At 37.8% G+C, this 18,776-nt stretch overlaps 1 protein-coding gene across 1 annotated transcript in view; it reads right to left on the minus strand.

Moving 5' to 3' along the window:
* LOC131425433 (zinc finger protein 1) overlaps positions 1–17,023 on the minus strand; it is a 68,927-nt gene extending 51,904 nt beyond the window's left edge. The window contains exon 1 of the mRNA XM_058587351.1: positions 15,678–17,023. Within this exon, the coding sequence (XP_058443334.1) occupies positions 15,678–15,753 (76 nt within the window). The 5' untranslated portion in view covers positions 15,754–17,023. The remainder of the gene's footprint in view (positions 1–15,677) is intronic.
* Positions 17,024–18,776: the final 1,753 nt, after the last annotated feature.

Raw genomic sequence — 18,776 nt, forward strand, 5'->3', positions numbered from 1 at the left:
TTGGATCGAAATTTTGAAAAATTATCATAATTGGTGTCAAAATGAATTGAAATGTGCTGGATTTTCAGTGTAAGGGAATAAATTCAATAATACCATATTGTACTCCCAATATATGCCCGAAAATAGAGATTAAATCACAAAAACTTTGTGTCGATCGAAGGCGGCCGAATTTTTCTAGCTATGAGTTCCCGCAAGGCTTTTTGGTTATCGGGACAGCCATGGCCACCAGACGGCTACCAAAATTGATTCGGTGACGGCTTTCAAATCGCCTGTATCTTAGTTAGCCGGGCGTTTTCATCTTTTCACCTTCGCTGAAAATGTCAAAGAAAAATGCCGGAAAAGATTTTTTGGAGTCGCCGGGGAACGACCGTAACTAGGTTAAAGCCGGGTATAAATGAACGACATAAAATAATTGAGAAAAGTTGTTGGAGTCCAAAGGATCGTAGTGCCAGCTTTGCCATACCCTGTACATTTACGAATCGGCAGCGAAATCTGTTGACAGTTGAAAGTTCCGCTTTAAAATGTTGTAGTTTAATTCAGGAAGGACAAATTTTATACGCAGAACAAATTGTGGGTACAAATATACGAATCATTTATGTTATTCATAACTAATTGGTGTCAAAATGAATTGAAATGGGTTAAATTATCAGTTTGAGGGAATAAATTCAATTACAATATACTCCATTTCGTACCCCTGATATATATTTGAAAATAGAAAAAAAATCACCAAAAAAATTCAACGGATTGTATTATAATGTTTGATTTATTCATCAATTCATTTGCAAATGCATACAGAATTTTTTAGACTAATGTCGTTTTTGCTTGAGAAAACTGAAACTGAACCAGGGTAGTTTCATAAAACAAAGGTTTGAGCAAACCTGATATAAAAACCAAATTCAGTTCAACAACGTTGAAACTAGGTTCAAAACTGACTTCAAATAAACGGTTTGACAGCAGTTAGAGTTGAAACTGGGTTAGGTTTGGCATCAAGCAAAAACGATTTAAACAACATTGTGTCGATCGAAGGTGGCCGAATTTTTCAAGCAAAGAGTTCTTTCCAAGTACAAACTCGTCGCAACATTGTTGCCAGATGAAAACATAAATCGAACCAAAACCGTGTCGAATTTCAATCGAAATGTAATACAACTTTCAAGATAAATTTGCGTAGTGGCAGCACGGATTTAACTTCAATAATCCAGCAAAACTCGCCTAGTTGAGCAAGAAAAAGAAAACAAAAATTCTTTCCAATTGTGTCGATTCTGTGCCGTGAATTGAATCATGTGAAATTCCAAAGATCCTCTTCGGGGGCAAAACAAATCTACGGCGTCAGTTTGATTATGTCGGTGTGTGTGCGTATGCTTCACACCGTCTTTTTGCCCTGTTTATGGTCTCCGTACATTTACCCGATACGGCGATCGAGCGAGATGACACATTCGTTAAGATCGCACAGAGAATCAAATGGGAACCTCATACCTGTCACGCTCGGCAACATTCGAACCGACTACGGACTACGGTGGGTTCATTGCAGTACATAGTCATATGGCGTATGAGGATGATGATGGTGTGTGAGTGAGTATTCCACCGGAAATAGGAGGGTGTGAAACGGTGTACATATGCGAGGGTCATCCCAATCACACTGATCAACTGACAGCTGCATGGGCGTAGTGAGGGATGCTGTCAAGTGTTTGCACGGAATGTACGCCTCTCTTTGCTACGGCCGTGTTCTTCGGTACATCTGCATTTCTTTGTTTTCGTTAATGCGAGGTAGATGTACACGTGAAGAGGCAAAAAATGCCGTATTCGGTTACCTACACATGCCCAGGGCAGAGGAGTCAGTCAAAAGAAATACGGTCCAGCCAATTGCATCCTATTAAGCCGTTGTAGATGCGCAGACGACGCGACACGCTGTGGCGTGCTCACCGAGAAAAAAGCATTAAACAAATTCATGTTTATGGCAATGTTATTGTTGTTGTTGTTACTGTTGTTATTATGCTTATGATTGAAAACGATGAAAGGGTAAATAACAATTTGGAATACGTATAATATTTCGCTTGCGATAGCTCTTCGCGCATACCTGCTGACTGCCAGGGACCGGCAGGGACGTGATGTTTACGAGCTACAGTTTCTCCGCGGGCTGGATGCATACGGTAGCTCACCTCAAGTGCAGGGAAAATCATCGTGCATGTGTTTATAGAAACTTGCTCTTCTCGGAAGTCAGCAGTGGCAAGAGTTTATGAATGCAGTTCTTTCATGAAAGGAGAATCAGCAAATAGAAGAAGAAAAAGGAGAAGAAACGGCTAAAGTAATTTCTCGAATAAATAAATACTGAAAAAGCGCTCCTAGCTGGAGTACTACTAGAAGAATCGTACTTTCTGACATGTGCCTCTGCAACGGAGGAGGAGGTAGCGACAAAAGAAAAAAATTAACAGTTAATAAGTGTCTGCCATATTGTTGATTAGTTCTTCGATTGTTTGTTTTCATTCTCCAAGATAAAAAAAAACGGCAAGCCAGCAAAAGGAGTTTAGGTGAAGAAACTCATTTTTCTTTCTTGGACTAAAATCGTGCGTTTGTTCGAGTACCTTCTTGAAGACGGACAGCATATGGCAGCTGCAACCGATTCCATCGAGGTGTAATATAGAAAACCGAGAAATACGACGCCACTGGTAAACACACATGGAAAGCAAGGTGCGCGATGCAAGTGTGAACAATTTCAAGGTAATTCAACTCCTCGTAAACAGCGAAGGGTTCAGAATAGGTGAACCCCCTTTTGTTATTCAAACTGTGTTCTTTGTTTATATTGGCGCAACTAAACGACGATAAGCTTTGAAACGGGGGAGCGTCGCGACAGCTGCTGACTGAAGCTGCCAATAAATTTCTTATGGTTTGCACAAAAATCCATAAACAAAAGGTACACTCTACGGTGGCAAACTTTTTAATTAAACCGATGACAGATGATCGTAGTAGCCGAAACAAAAGAGGTACACCGAAGATACCGACGCAAAGCCGAACGAACACAGGAGTCCTTGAAATTTAATTAAACCAATTTCGCACTCTCATGCACACAGCATTAATCACAGGTTACTCATCCCAGTAGAGCAGAAAATCAAAATGTTAACCTATGGTTCTCCTGAGGTTAACCCCGTCCCCCAGAGACCACGGAGTATCATGGTTCCGGAGAACAAATCCGGCATAATATGTGTTCCGGATTTTTTTCCTAGTCGAACCGAAACGAACCTGTTTCCTGATTGAAGTTGGGGATAATTAATTACGTGAACCTTCCTATTCTCTATCTCGTTTGCCACTCAAAGCCACCCGGACGCTAGTGAGCTAGGCCACAGGTTAAAGGTAGCTTACGGTCAGGGGGAAAGACAGAGAGAGAGAAAAAAAAACGACAAACGAAAAAGGTTTGACCAAGTCTAATTGCTTCCACTCCACAAGCAGTGGAATCGTTTGGCAGACGCCGGATCACTGCCGGGTGTGAAAAGGTATTATTTGACCGCAAAAGAAAATAAACAATCTCTCCAGGGGTACCTGGGATAGTCAGTGAGCTGTAGCCGTACCTGACTTAATTTTGCCTACCATTCAATGACCTGTCGACTCCTTGTCTCTTTAGCAGACTCCCAACTGGTCATTCCGGTTGTACCCTAATGTGACAGCTCTCTTCGCACTCAATTATCTTAGGACAACACACCTCTTCACTCCCATTCTCCAGTCCAGGATGGTTTGCGTTATTTTTTTCATCTTCTTCTTCTTCTTCTTCTGTTCCTTCGATTGAGGTAATGTTAAAAAAGCAACCGCACTCGAAACCTGACCTGAATGACAGACGCCGAAGTGACTCACAGGTTGTCCGCAATCAGGCAGCCCGGCGCCCTAATTCTTCAGTATTCAGTCTATCTCCTCTGGAAGCTGGAATACGCAAATTGGAGAACCATTTATTTTCCCCCTTACGGTGGTAGACCTTTGTGTCAGATTCGACGACTGCCTGGTACGATTCTTAGATGTTGTACCTTCAGACTTACGTCATCCATTCTTCGTTTTCCAACGGAAGGGAATGATTTTTCTCGGTGCGTTTCGGCTGGAGGGAGAATTCCAGATTCGTGTGTGCGGGAATAAAATTCGGCCGGGGAAAGTCGTGCTGTCGTAGAGAGTTGGAGGATGGGTCTAATTTTCGGAGGGTTACCTTGATATCTTGGCTTGCTTTGATAGACCGACGAGGCGACATGTTGGCGACGTATTTCGGTTGAGATTGCGAGTGTCTGCCGTGGCGTAAGGGAAGGCAAGTGTTTTCCCGAATTCTACGACGCAGACAGGTGAACAACGGTTTAACTTAGGGAAAGGGTGTTTTTCGATGCATTATTGGACGGTAAAGTTATCCGCAAAACGGTGGCAAGGGATGACATTCAAACAGGTTTATGGCATCTGAAACAACTTGGTACCGGGGATGGGTTGATTTGCTGCTTGCTGTTCATGAGCATGATGACGATGATGCGATAGCGATTATTGCGCGTAGTCATTGCCTGCCATTAGGTACAGGAGCTTTATTTTTGTATTTAAATCTACTTTAATGCCGCAATAGAAAAAGGGGATTTCTTTACTCTCCTGTGACGCGTGTCCTCATCTGACTGGCTGGCCGGCCACCACGTGAATCAATGGAAGGGCGATAATTTAAATCCACACGCATACGTGTGCAACTTTGGCACGCACCTTCAGCCTAGTTTGCATAGGTGGTACACCCCTTGGTCGAATTCGGATTTTAATTTCGGACCGGGAGGGTGAATTGCGCGTATGCAAGAACAAAAGGTATTTCTTCGATGCGATTAGAATAGAGATTTAATGAATTCGGTTTCGGTTGAGCGCAACGTTGCCGGAGTAAATTTGATTCCGATCCAAGATAAGTCGAACGTAAAATGCAATGGCAACCCTATGGCCTGGCTGTGACGTGCGCTTTTGGTGAATTTTTGACAGCCCCAGCTGCATACTGTCTCCAGAAATCGCCAAAGGAGACCATAATTTACGCTCTCGTACCAAAACTAAACTTCCCACATAGAACACATCGGCTAGGTAATTGGCGTTGAATGCAAGCCAAGCTCCTCCCACTACTGGTTGAAAAACTGGTTTTACGTAATCACCGACCACCATTCACAGCTTACCTGTTAGCAGTGAACGACACCGTTGTCCATCCCAATAAAATTACCACTTCCTCAATTGATTGTAGCCACCATCGTCAGACAGTGTAGGACAGAACTAGAAAATGAACAAACTCTCTCATGCATACTCACACACTCACACTCGCCGGTCAACCGGAACGATTGTCAGTACACAATGCTGCTGACGCACACGCACGCACATTACTACTTTTGAAACTTCTTTCGTGATGTTGCCATACTTTACGAGAAGCATGACAACAAAAGAAAACATAGGGTGGAACCGAAAGTCATGCGGATTATATCAATGATCGACTCACCACGGACAGTGTGTGCGACATAAAATGGACGACTCTTCTGACGTGTTCGTACCTGTTCCATTCCTTTCCCTATCGTTGATTGGTTATCTTGGGATTCTATTTTTAAAGCACCTTATCGCCGGCATCCAGGAAATATTTGAAATGCGATCATCGCTTATCATCTATTCCAGAAGGCCTGCTGTGGACGGACGGGTAACGCGCAAGCATACCTTTTGCCTCGCTTATCGCCAGTCAGTGTCACTAAGCGTAACCCCTATGCTAGATGGAAGCTGACATCAGCCAGGCCGAGTTCCTGGAAGCCATGCCATATTCTCTTCGCTCAATCAAGCCTAATTGATCGCGTAAAACCACGATGATGATGATGTTCTACACCGCGTCGACTGGGGAATCATCCGCCAAGTGTTTTGTCTCGGTAAAATAAAAACTAAATTTTATTACCTTTCGGCACTGGCATGCTATGCGGCCGCGTGCGTGGTAAGTACCTTGCCCGCGATCCAAGATGGCGTTTGGTGAAAATTTTATTGCTGTCATGGCGAGCGATCGGGTAAAACGGTGTGATCAAAGGTTAGTAGACGGGTGCGCGCCTACGTGTTTGAAGTCCGTTCCGCTGCGGAACGTAGGTTTTTGCCGTCCCGATAATCGATCAGAGCGTGTTTTTGAACGTTGATGGTATTTTCCCCTCTCTCTCCCTCTATTGCGGGGCATTTTGACGTTCTCAAGAGGCTAGATCATCGGGAACAAACACTCACTGTACACACAGTAAATGACACGGGCATACAGACAGACAGGCAGGCAGGCAGGCGTCAATAATTACAGCATAGCGCTAGGAGATCAAATTTCTGCGGAAATCATCCAGGCTGTCATGCGCGTGATACCGGGAGGCGTCAAACACGGCCGGCGTCGGTTTTGGCTGTGTCTGATTAGGTGATGCTAGGAATGTTCTGATCAGTTAGAGGAAAATTTATAGTTTTGTTCGGGAGAAGAATTGTCTGCAAAATGTTTAATTAGGTTTTGCACCAACATAACATAACTTCACAAAAATGAACAGAATGAACTTTTTTTGACAGTCGTCGTTTACAGTTCACAGAGGTTCATCATTTGAATTTAATAATTGCAAGTCGTCTCACACTAAACAGATTTATACAAATATCGCTCCTTGATGCTGGAAACGCATACAGAGCAATCTTTTTAGTTCTTTTCACTGTGGAACACGTTTTTAACGGGCACTTTTTCGTCATTTTTCAATTTTTAATTTGCAGTCGCAAAACAAAACAAACACACGGCAGCTGTCAAAGATGAACTTGATTCATCGGCAGTTCATTCGTGTCGTCATCGTGTAAAACCTAGTAGAGTAGTTGCCTAAGAGCAAATTCAGCAGCTAGAAATTTAATAAGTCAGAAGTCATAGAACTAAAACTGGAACAAACGCATCCCCAGCAAGGAGTTCTAGTTTTATTTTTTAGAACAGTTCTTCTGTCAAATTTTTAAACTGGCACACGCTACCGTTCTATTTTTTTCTATATTTCAAACACGAGTAAGGGCACATTCAGTAGTGTTCTAGTTCTAGATACATAATTTATTTCAGTTTTAAAATTTTAATCTGAATTTTATAACAAAAAAAACTGGCAGCCGCAGCACTGTTTTAGTCGTGTTTCAAATATAAAGAAGTAGAACGGCATCGTATGCCAGTTTTAAATTTGACAGAAGAACTGTTCTAAAAAATAAAACTAGAACGGCTTGCTGGGGATGCGTTTGTTCCAGTTTCAGTTCTATGACTTCTGACTTATAAAACAGTTTTTTCTAGCTGCTGAATTTGCTCTAAAGCACTACTGGGGCTGCCAGTTTTTCTGGTTATAAAATCCTGATTTAAATTTTAAAACTGACATAAATTATGCATCTAGAACTAGAACACTACTGAGCATGCCCTAAATTGACATTGTATTATTAAAAGATTGTTTTTACATGATCAAAATAAGAAGCCAAATTATCAATTTGAATAAGTGAAATATCAATGAGTGCAATCGAATTTAGAATGTATATTCTGAATTGTCATTCCCTAGAAATTAGATTTTACTAATGTTCGCTAAGTAATACGTTGAAAAAAAAATTTGTGTCCTTTTTATTGAGCCCATCTTCGTACATAAAACCTAAGATAGCTTGGTTGAAAGCCTTTCAATAAACAATTCAATATACGATAATAATCAGATGGATTTAGTGAAATTTTATTTTCGAAATTAAAAATACTTTGTTGTACAGAAACAGAAAAAGGCAAGAACTTTCAGTTTAAAAAAATTATAAAAAAAATCAAAATGATGGACATATTGAGAATCACCCGAGAAAGTAAAGCCTTCACAGATAAAAATATTTTGTGAATTTACATCTATTTTCATGCACATATTTGGAACAGGTAATTAAACATAAAGTTACTTTACAATTCTGTAGGTTTCAATATAATTTAATTGCAAACTAAGCGTTGATTGAACGATGTGGTTATATTGGTTGAAAATTCAATCAGTTTTGTATCGATGAAAGTTTTCAATCAAAATTTCGATTCAACCCATGTTTATTCCATGTTACTATTGATTTACATGTCGTGTAAATTTCATTATTTTTTTCTGTGTTGGTATTACATTCCTGTAGTGGGAGTTCGACAATTCTGTTTCAACAGACTTCGAGCCGATTCACAGTGTATGGCTGGTGCTACGATTCTACTGACACTACGAACCCTTCCAGGTCAGGGCTGATATTAAAAATGTCGTCTTTTCCATCACAAGATAGCGTTCGAAGTTGAGTTTTTATACATCCAAATCGTACACACCTAGAAAAAATTGTAAATTTACGTCTTTTGAGACCGTCATATTCGAGCATCAAACATGACTCATTTTTACAGTTAATCGAACACAAGTTAAAAGCATTTCGATATATTTTTAACTGTTGAAAAATGTAAGTTTACACATCTGCTTGAAAAGTGGGGTAAGTTTGACGTACATTTAAGTCATTATTGTGAATCTAAATCGTTTTACGAATTACGTTCTTCTGAATTGTGTCATATATGGATTTAAGTCACCTGTAAATTTCATATTTTTTTACTGTTTATATTAAATTGTTCAGAAGACTTTTCTCAAGTGTGTTAAGATAAGATACTAAGCATACAAACGCATATAAAGGGTGATTTTTTGCTGGTATCTTTTTGGCAACACCGTTTTTTGACAGATCACGCGTGAATCGTGTCTTGTGTCTTTGTCAAATCTGTTCAGTTTGGTCTATAGTTGAATAACGAATCTTTGATTTGGTCTATAATTTAAACGACGAAGCTCGTTTCTGGCAAAGTTGGAAGAAGATCCACTTTTTTATCTAAAAATTTTATTAAGCGAAGAAGCTCATTTCTGGTTGAATGGATAAGTCAACAAGCAAAATTGTTGCATCTGGAGTGAAGACCAGCCAGAGGCATTGCAAGAGCTACCAATGCACCCCAGAAAAGTCACTGTTTGGTATGGATTATAGGCCGGTGGCATTATTCGTTGCCGTAATGTTGGACAGAGTGTGCCAAAATTGGCCACCTAAAGCGAAACCGCGGCCAACACCATCTTCAAACATTAAATTATATTGATCATTCTATCGTTTCTAATAAACATTTAATCATTTTTTTTAAATTTTTGTGTTTTTTTTTAAATTATAACCTATATCTCTTAAAAAATCACCCTTTACTAAGCATACAAACACATATACCAGAAAAACAGAAATTCTTCTTTTTTTAGTAACAAATAAAATATTTTAAGCAAACTTTTTTTTTGCATTTTAGAGTTTTAGGCATTACTCTGTACAAAAAGAAAGGAGATTCGTGTCGATTGGTTCAATAGTTTTGTTTTCATAGTGTGAATGGTCGGTTTCGAGAAATCACGCTTCAAAGTTTAGGCACTTCTAAGGAACGACTTGACGCGAATAAGTTCAAAGAACTGTATCTTCGAAAATATTTGTAGTTCGGATTCGAAACTTTGCAATTGTGTTCTTGGATTACATATCTATCAACTAAAGCAATAAACCCCTCAACTTGACAACAGAAACGGTAACGAAATCAAGATCGGCTTGCTTCGATTTGGATGGAACTGCGCACACGTCTTTAGTATGATATATTATTCGTTTTGCACTGATGAAGGGACAAATTCGACTCAAGTCTAATGTGTAAAAAAGATGTGTCTATTTTTGTATGCACGAATTGTTATAACTCGGAAACTGTTATTTGCACAAAAATGATGCCAAAAAGAAATGGTAGATTATCGATTTTATGCTCGAAAAAGAAATTAAAAGGTGCACTGAAATTTAATATTTTTTTAAGAACTAGAAAACCAACCGAGCACAGATAAAAATGTTATGTGAATTTACATCTATTTTCATGCACATATTTGGAGCAGGAAGTTAAACATACGGTTACTTTACAATTCTGTACGTTTCAATATAATTTAATCGCAAAACTAAGCGTTAATGGAAAGAAACAGATATATTCATTGGAAATTCAATATAATCCAATTTAGCTTTGCATCGACGATGGTTTTTAATCAAGTTTTCGATTCAATCCACGTCTATTCCATGCTACTATTGATTTACATGTCGTGTTAATTTCATTATTTCTTTCTGTGAGAAAGTAAAATACAAAAAAAACCGCCTCTCAAGTTTCTTACAATATTTTTATTCCGAGCTTATTATCAAAACCAATACTTGACCCTAAAGCGATTAGTGTCTTTCTAAAAATAACGAAATTGCACAGAAACAATAATAAAATTTACACGACATGTGAATCAATAGTACTATGACATCAATTGAATCGAAAATATGATTTAAAAACATTATCGATGTAAAATTTAATTAGAATGCATTGATTTTTCAATGCACAAGACGGTATATTTCAGAAAACGTCAAGTTTTGCTTCTGAAGTATATTGAAAATGAGGAACTGTAAGGTGTAACTTAAAATGACTCACTTTCCATTCAATTACCTGCTTCAAATATGTGTATGAGAATTGATGTAAATTCACAAAACACCTAGAAAAAATCTTGTAAATTCACGTCTTCTGAGTCCGACATATTCGAACTTAAAATGACTCATTGTTACAGTTGATTTAACACAACTTTAATGCGTTATGACATGATGAAACATGTAAGTTTACATACCTGCTTGAAAGGTATGTAAACTTACTTACTTTTGACGCATATTATAGTCATTCTTGTAAAATTCAGTCATTATAAGAATTACGTTTTTATGAATTGTGCTCTTCCTATGTAGATTTACATCCCCTGTAAATTTCATATTTTTTTGCTGTGTAGTCATTTAAACCCTTGAATATGATTCTGAGGTTTGGAAACACCTAATTTGCTTATAGTGACCTGCCTCATAGAACAAGTCGTTCTAGAAATATTTGTACATGAAATTAAAATAGCACAGATTTTTGTTCAAGTGCGCACATTTATCCATCTCAATTTCAAGAATGATTTGAATATAGTACATTTTTTACAGTACATACTACCTTTTTGAAAACCAGTCTTGAGTTTGCCATACTGAAGACGTGTCCGTCGTTCTATAACTGAAATTGCGGTTTTACAGGTCTTGTTGATGTTTAATATAAAAAACACTAATATTTAGAAATTTAACAATATTTTATAAACACTAAATTTAGACCATACCATTTCCTTTCGTTTCGTGTAAAACAGCCATCTCCAGTTTGTAATGCATAATAAATTGCTAAGTAGACTTAAAGCTCAAACTATGGATGTTTGGTAAGCCAGTTAAGGCAATGCTCTTCCGTGCATTTCATATAAAGCTGCAGTTCATGTTGAGTTTATGTATTACGTCTGCTCAGTGGTTTAGGTTGAGCTACTAAGTAGCGCAACAGTTCAATATAAACTGTTTTGCACTGACGAGTTGGAGACGAAACGTAAACTGAAACATTTTTGCCATTTCAACGTCATCAAATAATCCAGTCACCTTAAACTGTTGATGGATGTTAGTTAATATCATTTTATGCATAAGAGATTCTAGAGTCGGTAATTTCATTGCATAAAGCGCGGGTCTAACAATTAATTTGTGATATATTCGACCTCGATCTGGAAAGATTCGTAGTATCAGTTGGATCATAACAATTTTCCTATGAACAAGGATTTGCTACGAAGTCTTTTAAAACATAAGGTTAAATTTCGCATCGGAATGTAGTTTTTTTTGCTATCACATAAAGAGTTCAATTGACTCATCTTGTGCTTACCCGTTTTCTCGGGGAAGAGGTGTTTCCATTTACCACGCCATTACAGTCGCTAAGTTCGACAGTTTGGGTTTTGGTTCAAACGTGCTGCGCTGGTTTCACTGGTGCCCATATCTTAATAATCACCGATTACCAATCAACATATGACTCTGTATCCAAACAGTTCATCGCTTTATCTGGAATTCCAAAAGGTAGCCATCTTGGACCCCTGATATTTCTCCTGTTCTTCAATTATATGAATCTTTCTTTGGTATGTCCACGATTATCTTAAGCTTTTCCAACTAGATCGAAGCATCGAGGATACTATTTTTCTCCAACATCAACTAGAGATTTTTTCAAAGTGGTGCAAGCTAAAATGGAATGGTTTTGAACATTGACATAGCTCAGTTATCATGTTAAGCAAAAAAGTTTCTGTTAGTCAACAGAACTACATGTGTTAGGGATCTTGTAATTCTAGACAGCTAATTGTCTTTTAAGCATTATAGCAGCTTTATTGTAGCAAATACATCTTGTTGTTGCATCTAACAAAGAAAAAGTTGATTTTTTACCGTGAACACTTATTTATTCTTCAGTATAATCTCCATCTAGAGCGATACACTCAACCCATCGGTTCTCCAACATTTTGATACCTTTCGTAACAAAAAAATATTTGTCAAGGCCTTCAAAATAGGCTTCTGTTTTTGCAATGAGGTCCTTCGACGAAAATGTCTCTGCCTGGAGAAACATTTTCTGGTTTGAGAATAGGTAATAGTCGCTGGGGGCCAGGTCTAGAGAATACGGAGGATGGTGCACCAATCCGTATCACAAATCATTCAATTTCACCGCTGCTTTTATGCTGAAAGCTGAAACTCGTCTTTTTCCATAGCTTGATGAAAACTAGAACTCGTCTGACACGATCAGCTGTTATTCAAACACTAGTGGATAGATTGTCATGAAATTTGTTATTGGGCCTTCTAGAGGCTTGTTCTCAACAAAAACGTGTATATGTATTCGAAACTATTCACATCTTTTCTGTGAGAAAAGCTAAACATTTTACATACATTTGGTGCTTAAAGTCTCTATACTGCTCACTCATTCGTAAAACGCTCTATGCTTTTGGCATTTTATTTAACAAACTAAAGATTTTCGCAGCTATTTTGAATCAAATGACAAAGCAAAGCCACACAATTGTCTGTATATTTGAAAATAAAGTTTTTGATAACAGAACATTTAATGCGAAGATAAATTTTTAATAAAAAGTGCACTTTTCGAAGGTTTTTACCTTTTTTTTTGAAGAAGTTTATAACACAGGTTGAAATCTCAATGATTTTACTGCTAATGTGGCTGATCAAAACAAACACTTGTTTGTCCTGTTGTTCGTTATAATATACTGTAACTAAACATAATAATTAACACAGCATTGCGACTCGACTCAGTAAAAAATCTACTTGAATAATTCGAATACGCTTTAATAAGTACCGTGATTCAATTGGTTCGCAATAAAAAATAACTAAGAGCGATTTTCAAGTTGAGCATAAAAGAATTGACATTTCATTTCAAATATCTAGCATTTTTCTTCCCAACTATGCTTCGTTTTGGATTTTCAAACTCTGAAATTTTTAAATGATTTTTTCTGGCTATACTGAGAATGAATCAAATCTGATTTATTCGCTAAACAAAATTTCAAGCTCTTATATGAAAGAAAATAAAAATTGTCAGTTGTATTTATTCAAATAAATTACTACTTAGTTCTTTGTCCGATGGTAAGATATTACACTGAATAACTTTTCGATCTACTGATCAATGAGTTTTGGCTTTTGTTACACTGAAATAAGAAAGCAACAAAGACATTTGACAAGAAGGTTTTTAACTTTTTCCGTTGAAATTGCTGAGCTCAAAGAAAGTAAACGATATTTTAATGTAGTTTTGATCATGTTATTATTGGGACTCTACATAGAAATAATGAGGATATTTACACGACATGTAAGTCAAAGGTGTTATAATATTAGCCTCACTTTAATGCAAAATGTGAATAGTAAACATTAGTGTAATTATTATTGATAAGAAAAACCAAATAGGAATGCGATGGTTCATGAATTAATGAGACTGTTGTTTTAAGTCAACGCTTAAAGTTGTTGACATAATAAATTGAAAAATAAAGAACTCTGCAATTATTTTTATACATTCATTTTTGTGTTCCAAATATGGGTATTGAAATAGCCGAGCCTCTCAATTTATAACGAGAAATGTTAGACCGTTTCTAGATTTTGGGTACAGCTAGAAACTGGAAAGGTATGAGCAGCAAATAATATAAATTTAATAGAAATATTACCGATGTGGTTTTCCCCTTTTTCAAGATAAGATTTCAGAAATTTCCACGATTTTTCATATCAAGTAAAAATCATAGAAAATTACTGATTTTCAAGTTTTTTCCCAGGAATTGACGCTCTGCAGTAACTTAATTTGTACGTTTTCTTGTTCTCGACCATATGACAGGTGAGTTTACAATTATTCCTGTTACAAGAATCGCAGAATTGCGAAATGCCAAAAATAGCTTTGGAAAGTCACAACTTGTGATTGAACACTCAATTTAAATCTTAACAATGTGAAATCAAATCGTTATTCAATAAATTAGTCCTCAAATTTCATTTGACTGTTAGATCACTTGTTACTAAACACCTTATTACTGTACGAACAATCTAGTCCAATTGCAACTCATTTACCGGCATGAATAATATGCATTTTTGTTTTTGGAAAAGTTCGAAGTCTTCTTACGTGTTGTTGGAAAACTCCTAAGTCTGACAGATTACATTGCTACGATTGCCACGTTTCAGATTGGTCACTAAATCTCATATCGAATTTATTCACATTGCGATCGTTTAAAAAAAACAAAATAACCGGTGAAAAACTTGTTATCATTCCGATTCTTAACTGAAGATAACACGATGATCAGTATCCACATTCAAAACCACAACCAGTGAAGCTGGCTAGCACCATTTGTGTTTACAGCCTACTATTTTACAAACAAAACTTTCTTTCCGTGCGAGTGCTGTAGTATAACAATTCTACCGAATAGTGTGCTGTGATCAAAACGTTTAACAAAAACGACATTCTTTTATATAAAAGCAGAAATTGTCCAAATTATTTGAATAATTTTCACTAGGGTCCATTTTCAATTGTATTCGACTTCGATTCAACAGTGCATAGCAGTTCAAATCGGAATGATTTTTGTGCAGAAATGAGATATGCGTAAAGAAAGAAAAGGGCCGAATAGTTTGTTAGTGGTTTAAAATAATCATTCCTCGCGTTTTTCAATAACCGTCGAAAAAACAACCTGTAAATATTCACTTTGAACGGTGATTTCTGGCGAACAACGACGAAAAAGAACACCGGTTAATTTTTCTCTATGATTTACTATATGACTAACTTTCAACTAGCACCGAATCCTTTGGAATCCCGTTTCAAAGTCAATGTTGACAGAAGATTTATTAAGGTCATTATAAAAAATGTATGGTTTTTTGATTTTTTTCGAGTGGGATTTTCGACTCATCAGAGATTTTCAAGTGGGATCACCAGTGGAATTTTCGATCTCGGATCACCTTTATCCCAGACTACAATTTGTGGGGATAAAATATTTATCTTACTTGATAATAAAGGGAAATTTATCGATTGTTTCAACAATTAAAATGTGTTTAAACTGTTTCAGATGAAAAAGTGAATGTGGATAATATCTCAATAACACTAAAAAGCATGTAATTTGAAGTTTGATGAACCAAACAAGTTGTTGGTTGATCTAGAAGTCAGATTAACAATCTGGCTATGGAATTAACAATTTATATGATTGAAAGAAACTCTCGTTACATGAAAACGTTTTTTTCTTTCAAAATCGAAACCCGGATAATCGGGTTGGTGATTCTTTTGAGGAAACCTCAATTGAGAAACGAGTTTCTATTGCAAAAAAAGATGAAGATCAATTAATACATACATTGTAGAGCGTACTTGGCCGATGATGGCATGATGTCTTCTTGTCCAAAACGGGGCGGCACCAGGCAAGACAACATTTGGAATCACTTATTTTTGCTTCTTCTAGGGGCTGCCCTATGCCGTTGCCAGTTGCGTTTTGGCACCTTTCACAAGATTCTTGCAATTTTTTTTGTCGCTTTCTCACTGCTTTCTTAGCACTAATTGTAGTAGACAAATAACCGCTTTTCTGAAGGTCAATCACAATTCACTGCTGCCTTCCGGCAATGGGTTTGTAGCGGGGGAAGGCTGGCTGCTACTGTCTTGTCATCGAGACAACAGACAACCTTGCGATCAGTTTCCCTGTCACAATCATAAATAAAATCGAAACCATTCACTAGGGTCCAAGTTCAGCGGTTCACTGCTGGTAGATTCCATTTTGTTATATTTTATCCTAAGTAGTTACTAGATATTCCACAACACACACTTCGACTGTCTATTCTGTTTGTCGTTCCGTGTGGTGCAACAAAATCATTGTACACTTTGGGACCGTGTCGAAAATCACCTATTCGTTGTTTTGTTATCGTTGTGTTAAACAGGACTTTGTCATTAGACGGCAAAACTTCGTTGTCAACTTGTGTGTTGGATTTCTGCTCTTCCTCTACATGCTAGCTACTTCCACTGAAATACCATCGAGCTTCTACTTTTTTTTACTCTGTATTCCTTTGTTTCAAGTGTAGAAACCAGCAAAGGTACGATTCTTTGTTAAATCAACTAATGTTTTACACAGTTAACTCTTTCACGTCTTCCCTCGACTGGTTGACTGGGATTCTAACGTCTAACGCGTCGCGAACCTTCGACTGGATCAAGTCAACTCAATAACCGGAAACGGATTATTCGAGGTGTATTCACCTAGTACCCGAGACCGCTAGTGCACCGCCTTGGTTTCCACGGATCTGTTGTGTTCTATGTATATTCACACCCGAGACACTACACCTAAGATTTTCTACGTGCCTTTCGTGGAAGACCGGTAATCTCGTGTTTACGCTGCGACGTTTCAGTCGCTACTAAATTGTATGTACGATAGGTAGGACACACCGCACCAACGCCAGCAGCTAGAGCACAGCAGGCATATATCTCACACGACGACGACGACGACGAAGCGACCATCAAACCGTCCTCTCCTGCTGCGCGCCTCTTCATACGCCTCAAAAACACGTTTCCGACGAGATTGTATACAGTCCACCGTTGCGCCAGTGTGTATGTGGCTGTGTGGAAGCAGCACCGGTGTGTAGCAGCACCCTCATCTTTTGCGATTCCGCCTGAGTATACAGGCGAAAGAAAAGTAATTTACCAGATGATGCCGTTGCCTGCCCGGAGTCCGACTGAGCCGAGCCGCATTGTACAATGTAGAATCAATGTGTGGCTCTCAACGTCGCAGCACCCAGGAAAACGACGACACTCAATTCATTGAGTGTTCATTCATCGATTCATCCGATACTACACAGCAAACACAGTAACGCACACTACGATGTGGCGTTTCGAGAACCCTTCTACGTTTACTACGTTGAGCCTTCTGAACAACGTACAGGACGTTACGGCGAGTGAACTTTCATTCAACATTTCCGACTGTGTGTGCCCGCGTTGATTGCCGTGCAAAAAGTTTCTCCCGTTCTCTCTTCATACAGTGTTTAAGAAAGAAAGAAAGGTGGAGTTTTGCTGCTGTGTGTAAGTGATCTTCTCCGCTTTTCTTGCTGTGGTAAGTTTCTTATACGTACACAGCCTGTCGGTACACCGAAAGGAGGAGAAGTTGCGCGCTTCTTTGTGCTCGAGAATGCCAATCTTTCTTTGCCTTGGCTAAGGTGCACGGGTGTGCATTTTGTTTGTTACTTTATTTTATTCTGGACCAGGTGGTGGTATGCGTGGCATTAGAAGAAAAATGAGACTGCGAACATGCTGTACTATCATCGCACGTCTTGAGGCTGAAGCTGTTCCATGATTCTGCTCCTCGGAACTGCAGAAAGCTTTTCGTTTACGCAGAGAAAAATACGGTACTCTGAGCTTCCGCTATGAAAGCTTCGCACGAAACTCTCAATTTTTTAATAGCCAAAATTACGGTTTTTCTATTCTGGCAGTGGTCTACGAAACTTAGATTTTTAATTTGAAAAGAATATTTTGCCAGGATAGTCTATAATCATTTAAAAATAAATATTAGAGTAATAATTGTTCGCTCATCTGAATAATAAGCAAATCAATCATATTCGAAATGTTCTTTTTAATATTTTTATTTTTATAAAAAATGAAATAAAATAAAAAAAAATAAATGTTCGCTTATATGTTTCCAAATCGAAAAGTCGCAACTCGCTTAAACTGTAGTTATTTCGGGTGTTGATTTTATTCTGTAGTGCATTTGCCTATTTGCGCGTACAGTGAACAAAGTTCGTGATAATTATTGCTCCTGCCAGTGAACAGTGAAGTTCGCGATGTTTGTGTGCGAACAGATTTTTTGTTGTAGAAATTCGCACATTTCACGCCTAGGTTGACAATGATTTCATCAGGCCCGTACCCAGGATTTTATTTCGGGAAGCACAGGAAAAAGCGGTCAAAAATGTCGAAATGGAACTCAAATTGATTTCTCAGATATTGCTATATTCACGAACTTATATTCAAATGAAAGGTGTTATTATTCCATACAATATTTAATTTAATGGACTTCTAGGTCCGGAAATACAGAGTGATGTGTGTTGAAAATTTAAATCGTCATTAGAAGTAACGATGCAACAAAAATAGAGAAATTTTCTTTACTTGTCTGAAAACGGTTTCAATTTCAAAATTTTAAAAGTTGGTTATTATACAAACTTGACCTGAACGGTTTTCGGTTTCGGACATAGATTTACCTGAGATACAAACACAGATTTACCTGATATGACCTGGCCGATTTTCATGATGATGGGATGGATTCAAAAGAAAAGTTTCATCCGAATCCGGCTACTGGTTCCAGAAATACAGAATCTCAAACTGTTATACACTAAGGCCTTTCTTATGTGGTTTTTATGCGCCTTTTTATGCGAATTTTCAGAGTTATGCGGTTTTTTATGCGGGTTTTTATGCGGTACATAAACTC

Source organism: Malaya genurostris, chromosome 1 (genome assembly GCF_030247185.1).
Source record: "Malaya genurostris strain Urasoe2022 chromosome 1, Malgen_1.1, whole genome shotgun sequence".
NCBI lineage: Eukaryota > Metazoa > Arthropoda > Insecta > Diptera > Culicidae > Malaya > Malaya genurostris.